The sequence below is a fragment of the Dendrobates tinctorius genome, unplaced genomic scaffold, assembly GCF_039654945.1.
Source record: "Dendrobates tinctorius isolate UK_male_01 unplaced genomic scaffold, ASM3965494v1 ptg000003l, whole genome shotgun sequence".
NCBI lineage: Eukaryota > Metazoa > Chordata > Amphibia > Anura > Dendrobatidae > Dendrobates > Dendrobates tinctorius.
The window spans coordinates 65,198,684-65,206,511 of NW_027361671.1; the positions used below are offsets into that span (position 1 = coordinate 65,198,684).

Consider the following 7,828-nt stretch of genomic DNA (forward strand, 5'->3'; position numbering starts at 1 on the left):
ATGCTCTTCATATAGTACCATATATCTGCTGGTTGGATGATGGTCAAATACATACTGGGGGAGCGTCTGTGACTAAGGAAATATATATATAGATTTAAATTTTTCACTACACCTTATACAGCTGTACGCTCCTCATATAGTACCATATATCTGCTGGATTACGGTCACATACATACTGGGAGAGCGTCTGTGACTAAGGAAATATATACGGAGATTTAAATTTTTCACTACACCTTATACAGCTGTACATTCCTCATATAGTATCATATATCTGCTGGTTGGATTACGGTCAAATACATACTGTGAGAGCGTCCATGAATAAGGAAATATATACAGAGATTTTAAATTTTCACTACACCTTATACAGCTGTGTGCTCCTCATATAGTACCATATATCTGCTGGTATTTTTGGTACATTTTCCCAAACATGAGGAAGTATGGTGGAAGAGGCCGCGGACATGGGCGGGGGGGGGGGCTGGTACTGATGGTGGTGGTGGTGCATCTGCTGGTTATGGCAAAAGCACAATAGCACAATAGCAGCTAAGGAAGGAGATGTTGACCCAGCGTCATCGTCTGGCTCAAGAAGGCCTGTAAGGTTCCCTTTTCTGGGAGTAGGTAAACCGCTTTTAAAGCTTGAGCATCAGGAACAGGTTTTGGCTTACTTCGCCGAAACAGCCACCAGCTCCATCGCATCCTCTTCTGAAGTTTAAAAAAATGCAAGCACTGAGTCGTCAGTGCAGGCTTCTGGTCATGAACAACACCTTTCCTTGTGTCCTTCACCCCCACTAAAAGTGAAGGATGCGGCAGGCCACACTTCAGATTACTCCATGGAGCTCTTTTCACATTCCATGCCTGGGTTATCAAGTCAAATCCTGAATTCCCCAGTCCAAGATGAATCTGACATGGAGTGCACTGATGCACAGCCACTGCTAGATGATTCTGCTGGTACATTGACCCAGAGCACTACATTGCTACTGAGCCAGAATCTAACCCTGATGAAACTCAGGTGCCCCTTTCCCGCATACTATACCAACTTACATGGTGACACAAAGGAAGGTGCAGATGAAATTGAAGAGGAGGTGATGATGATCCAGTTGTTGACCCAGTTTGGCGTCCATTAGGGTAAGAGGGTGCCGCTGTCAATAGGTCAGAAGAGGAGAAGGATCCGCAGCAGGCATCGTCATTGCAGCAGCGGTTATCTGGCAGGCAAGTAGCTGTCCAAAAACGTGGTAAAAAAAGCAAAAAGAGTTGCAGGACAGCTTGGCCAGACGGTCAAATTAGCGCAGCGTGCAAGGCCTGAAAATTTATACCATAGTAGGAAGAGTGCAGTGTGGCACTTTTTTGAGCAAAATCCTACTGATGAGGCAAAGGTTATCTGTGAGAAGTGCGGAAGAATCTTTAGCCGAGGGAAAAATCTCCGAAATTTGAATACCAGTTGCATGCTTAGACATTTAACCACCATGCACTTGCAAGTGTGGATTGACTACAAAACCTCAGGTAGCACATGTGCACCTGCTCCGACTAAAGGTAGCCTGTTGTGAATTCGCTTTCTGGCCTACCTCTGTTTACTAGTGACTGACTTGTTTCTGACTGGATTTAAGACAGCCGACTCCCTCTATCCCTGCTGGTGATTTTTACCTGCCTCCTGAGGTCTTAATTTCCAGCTCAGTTCCTGCATGCTCAGCTAAGTGTTCTTTTGCTATTGTTCACATTTGATCTGGTTTTGTCTATTTCAGCTTTGTGTGGTCAGCCAGCTCCGGCTAGGGCTGTGCTGAATCTCCATCCATATATTACTGCTTGTGCCAGTTTGTTTTTGTCCCTTATTAGATTGGCCTCTTTTTTGCTCTGCTTTCAGAATATACCAGAGTGCTGATATAGTGGCCGAAGTCGTGCGACTTCAGTATTTTTCTATCAGACGTGTTGGAGATTTTTTGCAGGGTTTTTTGCGTGATTGCAGACAGTGTCTTTCCTTTCCTGTCCTGTCTAGTTAGTGTGGCCCCCATCGTTTGCTCAGTATTTTCCTACCTACGTTTGTGTTTTCATCTTGTCTCACCGACAATATATGTTTGGGGGCTATCTATTCCTTTGGGGACTGCTCTGGGGCAGTTTAGATTCCCCCTTTCTTGCTTTAGGCTTATCTAGCTCTCCGGCTGTGTCGAGGCATCTAGGATCATCGTAGGTATGCTCCACGGCTACTGCTAGTTGAGTGGATAGGATCAAGGGTCTGCAATCCGCTTAGTTACCAACCTCTCTGGTTTTCTGTGGCTTAGGCTGGTTTCACATTTGCGTTTTTTAGCGCTGGAAAAAAACGCATACGTGCGCATGCGATTTTTCCCCTATATTTAACATGGGTGCGCATACATGCGCGCTTGTAAGCGCATGTATGCGATTTTCATGCGCTGCGTTTTTTTGGGGTGTGCGATGGTATTTTCCAGACGCTGCATGTTGCATTTTTTGGCTCTGGAAAAAAGCGCATGCGCACGTATGCGCACGTTTTGCGCTAAAAATGGCCATTATAGCCTATGGATGCGCATACGTGCGCACTGGCATGCGCAGGTATGCGATTTTTTAGCGCTGCGTTTTTTGGGTGGTGTCCACTTTTTATCCTAGTTAGAATCTTCTAAAGTCAAAAAAAAAAGTCTATATAAAGGAGGTGCCTGCCAAAACTCTGCCACTACTACACTGAGAGATTGAAGAGCAGACAGTCAACCAAGAACCCATTATATCAGCGAAGAATGTGAGTATATTACATTATATGCCTGTCCTTTTAAATTATGTATGTACTAATGATTTTTATTATTTTTACATGCAGTATGTCTTCAGAATCAGAGTATTCCCCATCGCGGCAGGAATTGGCGCAAGCAGACCGTGAGGTGATTATTTTCATGCATCTGGTAAGTATATCTGCTGCTTCTCCAAATCTCTTACGTTTTTTTCAACTTTCTTAAGACATCGTCATCATCATCTGCGGACGGCACTAGTGAGGGCGAAGAGCAGGAGCAGCGAAGCCAAGTCCCGGTGGTGATACGGAATGTAAGTATCAAATGATTTGTAATGTTCTTTATTTTTTATCTTCTATTTTTACTCATTTTTTTTGTTTCTTTTTTTGTAACTTTTTATTCAATTTAAATTTGATTATTCTAATGAATGTGTTTTGTCTAGGTTCCACAACGGGATGAAGACGTCTACCTGGATAATGAGCAGCTCATCAGCCTGGTCCAGGAGCGTTCGCCGTTGTGGGACAGCCGTGACCGGCTGTACAAGGACAATGTGGTGACCCGGCGGCTATGGAATGAGGTGGCCGCAGCGTTGATGGATGGCTGGGACAGCGCCACAGCATCCTCCAAAAAGGTGTTTAGTGAGTATTTCCCTGCTCTGTATTGTGCCGCAGTGACTGTTGTCCTTGACGGCACTGTTGGGTTTCGTGCTAGGCGTATTCTAGCAGGAAACCCAACAGTGTCATCGGGGTCTACAGTGACTGCTTTGAGTATTGTATTGCTACATTGTGCCGCAGTGACTGTTGTCCTTGACGGCACTGTTGTGTTTCGTGCTAGGCGTATTCTAGCAGGAAACCCAACAGTGTCATCGGTGTCTACAGTGACTGCTTTGAGTATTGTATTGCTACATTGTGCCGCAGTGACTGTTGTCCTTGACGGCACTGTTGGGTTTCGTGCTAGGCGTATTCTAGCAGGAAACCCAACAGTGTCATCGGGGTCTACAGTGACTGCTTTGAGTATTGTATTGCTAGATTGTGCCGCAGTGACTGTTGTCCTTGACGGCACTGTTGGGTTTCGTGCTAGGCGTATTCTAGCAGGAAACCCAACAGTGTCATCGGGGTCTACAGTGACTGCTTTGAGTATTGTATTGCTACATTGTGCCGCAGTGACTGTTGTCCTTGACGGCACTGTTGGGTTTCGTGCTAGGCGTATTCTAGCATGAAACCCAACAGTTTCATCGGGGTCTACAGTGACTGCTTTGAGTATTGTATTGCTACATTGTGCCGCAGTGACTGTTGTCCTTGACGGCACTGTTGGGTTTCGTGCTAGGCGTATTCTAGCAGGAAACCCAACAGTGTCATCGGGGTCTACAGTGACTGCTTTGAGTATTGTATTGCTACATTGTGCCGCAGTGACTGTTGTCCTTGACGGCACTGTTGGGTTTCGTGCTAGGCGTATTCTAGCATGAAACCCAACAGTTTCATCGGGGTCTACAGTGACTGCTTTGAGTATTGTATTGCTAGATTGTGCCGCAGTGACTGTTGTCCTTGACGGCACTGTTGGGTTTCGTGCTAGGCGTATTCTAGCAGGAAACCCAACAGTGTCATCGGGGTCTACAGTGACTGCTTTGAGTATTGTATTGCTACATTGTGCCGCAGTGACTGTTGTCCTTGACGGCACTGTTGGGTTTCGTGCTAGGCGTATTCTAGCAGGAAACCCAACAGTTTCATCGGGGTCTACAGTGACTGCTTTGAGTATTGTATTGCTACATTGTGCCGCAGTGACTGTTGTCCTTGACGGCACTGTTGGGTTTCGTGCTAGGCGTATTCTAGCATGAAACCCAACAGTTTCATCGGGGTCTACAGTGACTGCTTTGAGTATTGTATTGCTAGATTGTGCCGCAGTGACTGTTGTCCTTGACGGCACTGTTGGGTTTCGTGCTAGGCGTATTCTAGCAGGAAACCCAACAGTGTCATCGGGGTCTACAGTGACTGCTTTGAGTATTGTATTGCTACATTGTGCCGCAGTGACTGTTGTCCTTGACGGCACTGTTGGGTTTCGTGCTAGGCGTATTCTAGCAGGAAACCCAACAGTTTCATCGGGGTCTACAGTGACTGCTTTGAGTATTGTATTGCTACATTGTGCCGCAGTGACTGTTGTCCTTGACGGCACTGTTGGGTTTCGTGCTAGGCGTATTCTAGCAGGAAACCCAACAGTTTCATCGGGGTCTACAGTGACTGCTTTGAGTATTGTATTGCTACATTGTGCCGCAGTGACTGTTGTCCTTGACGGCACTGTTTTTTTTTATCAACAGTGGACAAAGTCCGAACACGTTGGCGTTCGATCAAGGACCGCTTCAACAATGATGTTCGTGCTGAGGGCCAGGTTCGCAGTGGATCTGCGTCAAGGACCAGAACTAGATACCGTCACTATCACGCGTTGCAGTTCCTAAGACCGGTCCTTGCCACAAGATCGTAAGTATTATACATTTTGGGTTTTTATTTTTATTAATCTGTGTTTTTCTAATCCACAGCTGATGCTTCTTGTAAAGGCATGGTAGTAATGATTTTCCTTTCTTCCACAGCACCTGGAGCAGCACCCTGCAACCTGGCCCTGGAGCGGTCCTTCCTCGGACGTCCTCTGACCCGTCCCAGCCATCCGACAGCCAGGAAGCACCTTGCAGGTCAGCCACACACACAGCTGGTGACCAGGAAGCTGGGCCATCAGGTGTTCCCCTGTCCCAGGTCTCTGCCACTGGTTATGCGGGCACTACCCGCCAGCGGCAGAGGGCCTTGGACAGGAATGTCTTGCCCGAGTTTATGCATTTGAGCGAGACATTTAATTCCAGCCTCAAGTCACTGTCCGACAGAGTTGAAAGCGGTTTTGCACTCATGGAACGTGGTTTTAACCACTTTGAACACCGCTTCAATTCTGTAGAACAGCGCCTTGACCGTCTGGAGGCCGACCTCAACAGACCAGCACACCATTTTTTTAGTAAGATTGAAAAGGGCATGGCGGAACACCTTAGTCCTGATCAACAGCTGAATGTGCTGCAGGCCTGCAACAATGCTTTCTTGCAGGCTATGCAGCATAATCGGTACGGTCAGCAGTCAGTGGTGTCCTTTCCACCTGTGCCACCATTGACTCGCTTCACCTCACTACCGACTTGTGCTGCATACCACTGCACGGACACCTCTATTCAAAGCCAGGACACCCACCGTTACACCACCACAAGTCTGAGTGCAGCTGGTCACTTCACCGACACCACCATGGCAAGCGCTGCTCCTGTCTGGAGCACCACCGCCAATCCCATGCATGCGTGGAGCTCAGCCACCACTAGGCAAACATGGAACAGCCCTGCCGCTACAACAACATGTAGTAGCCCTGCCACCACCACTCTGCAAACCTGGGCCATCACTGCCGCCACCAGTCCTCCTGCAAGGACGAGCACTGACAACGAAGAGCAGCATCAGCCACCTCAGCAGCAGCAGCCAACTCAGCAGCAGCAGCCACCTCAGCAGCAGCCGCCACCTCAGCAGCAGCAGCCACCTCAGCAGCAGCCGCCACCTCAGCAGCAGCAGCAACCACCTCAGCAGCAGCAGCCACCTCAGCAGCAGCCGCCACCTCAGCAGCAGCCACCACCTCAGCAGCAGCCGCCACCTCTGCAGCAGCAGCCGCCACCTCAGCAGCAGCAGCCATACCAGCAGACGGGGGACCTACATTCCATATTTGCCCCTACTTCAAGGCGAAATCAATCAAGGCGGGCATTGGGCCAAAGTCGGTCCAGGCACACAAGCCTACGGCGACATGCCATTACAACTAATGTAACTGAACAGATTTCCTCTCCTACAAGTGTTCCAAGTTTAATTCCCTTAACTGGACTACCTTCCCCCACAAGTTTTGTTGCCCCTTCCCCTCAAACACCGTCTTCAACTGCAAGTGTTGCATATTCCCTGCACACCCCCAAATTGAAACCATCTGCCCCCAAACGCCGTAAAAAATAATTTTTAGTTTTTTTTTTGTGATAAAAAATAAATTTACATTTGTGGTTCACCATTAATAAGTTTCATTAATGTTGTTTGCGCCGCTCACACACACTGATGAGTAAATACATGTTAAAAACCAACCCAAGGGCTAGTATAGTCATATGTGAAATAACATGGACTAGTATAGTCATTCCAAGGCCTAGTGTAATAACTCTAGTTTTACCAAATAGAATCTGGTTTCATGAAAAACAAACTGTTGAAACTTGTCTAAAAAATAAGTTTCTTTCTAGTTTCACCAGTTTGTTTTTTGTGAAACAAGATGCTAGTTGTTAAAAATCGAGTTATTACAGTAGGCCTTGGTATGACTATACTAGGCCGTGGTATTTCACATATTACTATACTACTAGCCCCAAGGCCTACTATACTCATATTTGAAATACCACGGCCTAGTATAGTCATTCCAAGGCCTAGTGTAATAACTCTAGTTTTACCAAATAGAATCTGGTTTCATGAAAAACAAACTGTTGAAACTTGTCTAAAAAATAAGTTTCTTTCTAGTTTCACCAGTTTGTTTTTTGTGAAACAAGATGCTAGTTGTTAAAAATGCTAGTTGTTAAAAATCGAGTTATTACAGTAGGCCTTGGTATGACTATACTAGGCCGTGGTATTTCACATATTACTATACTACTAGCCCCAAGGCCTAGTATACTCATATTTGAAATACCACGGCCTAGTATAGTCATTCCAAGGCCTAGTGTAATAACTCTAGTTTTACCAAATAGAATCTGGTTTCATGAAAAACAAATTGTTGAAACTTGTCTAAAAAATAAGTTTCTTTCTAGTTTCACCACTTTGTTTTTTGTGAAACAAGATGCTAGTTGTTAAAAATCGAGTTATTACAGTAGGCCTTGGTATGACTATACTAGGCCGTGGTATTTCACATATTACTATACTACTAGCCCCAAGGCCTACTATACTCATATTTGAAATACCACGGCCTAGTATAGTCATTCCAAGGCCTAGTGTAATAACTTGTAATGGAGCAGATTACATGAGCAGATTACATTCATCCACTCAATGCTGACTTGTATTCCCCATGGACTTTCATTGGGGTTGGGTTTTGAG

General features: G+C 46.1%; 1 protein-coding gene across 1 annotated transcript; it reads left to right on the plus strand.

Annotated features, from left to right (window-relative positions):
• The first annotated feature begins 4,986 nt into the window (after window positions 1-4,986).
• On the plus strand, window positions 4,987-6,961 carry LOC141058794 (uncharacterized). Its single transcript, XM_073555045.1, has 2 exons — window positions 4,987-5,191; window positions 5,302-6,961. Exon 2 carries the CDS (start codon window positions 5,537-5,539, stop codon window positions 6,719-6,721), a length of 1,185 nt encoding a protein of 394 aa, XP_073411146.1. The 5' UTR covers window positions 4,987-5,191; window positions 5,302-5,536; the 3' UTR covers window positions 6,722-6,961.
• Window positions 6,962-7,828: the final 867 nt, after the last annotated feature.

Bases quoted from the DNA above. Each gene is read 5' to 3' on its own strand.
- LOC141058794 (XM_073555045.1), top strand. From the start codon at position 5,537: ATGCATTTGAGCGAGACATTTAATTCCAGCCTCAAGTCACTGTCCGAC.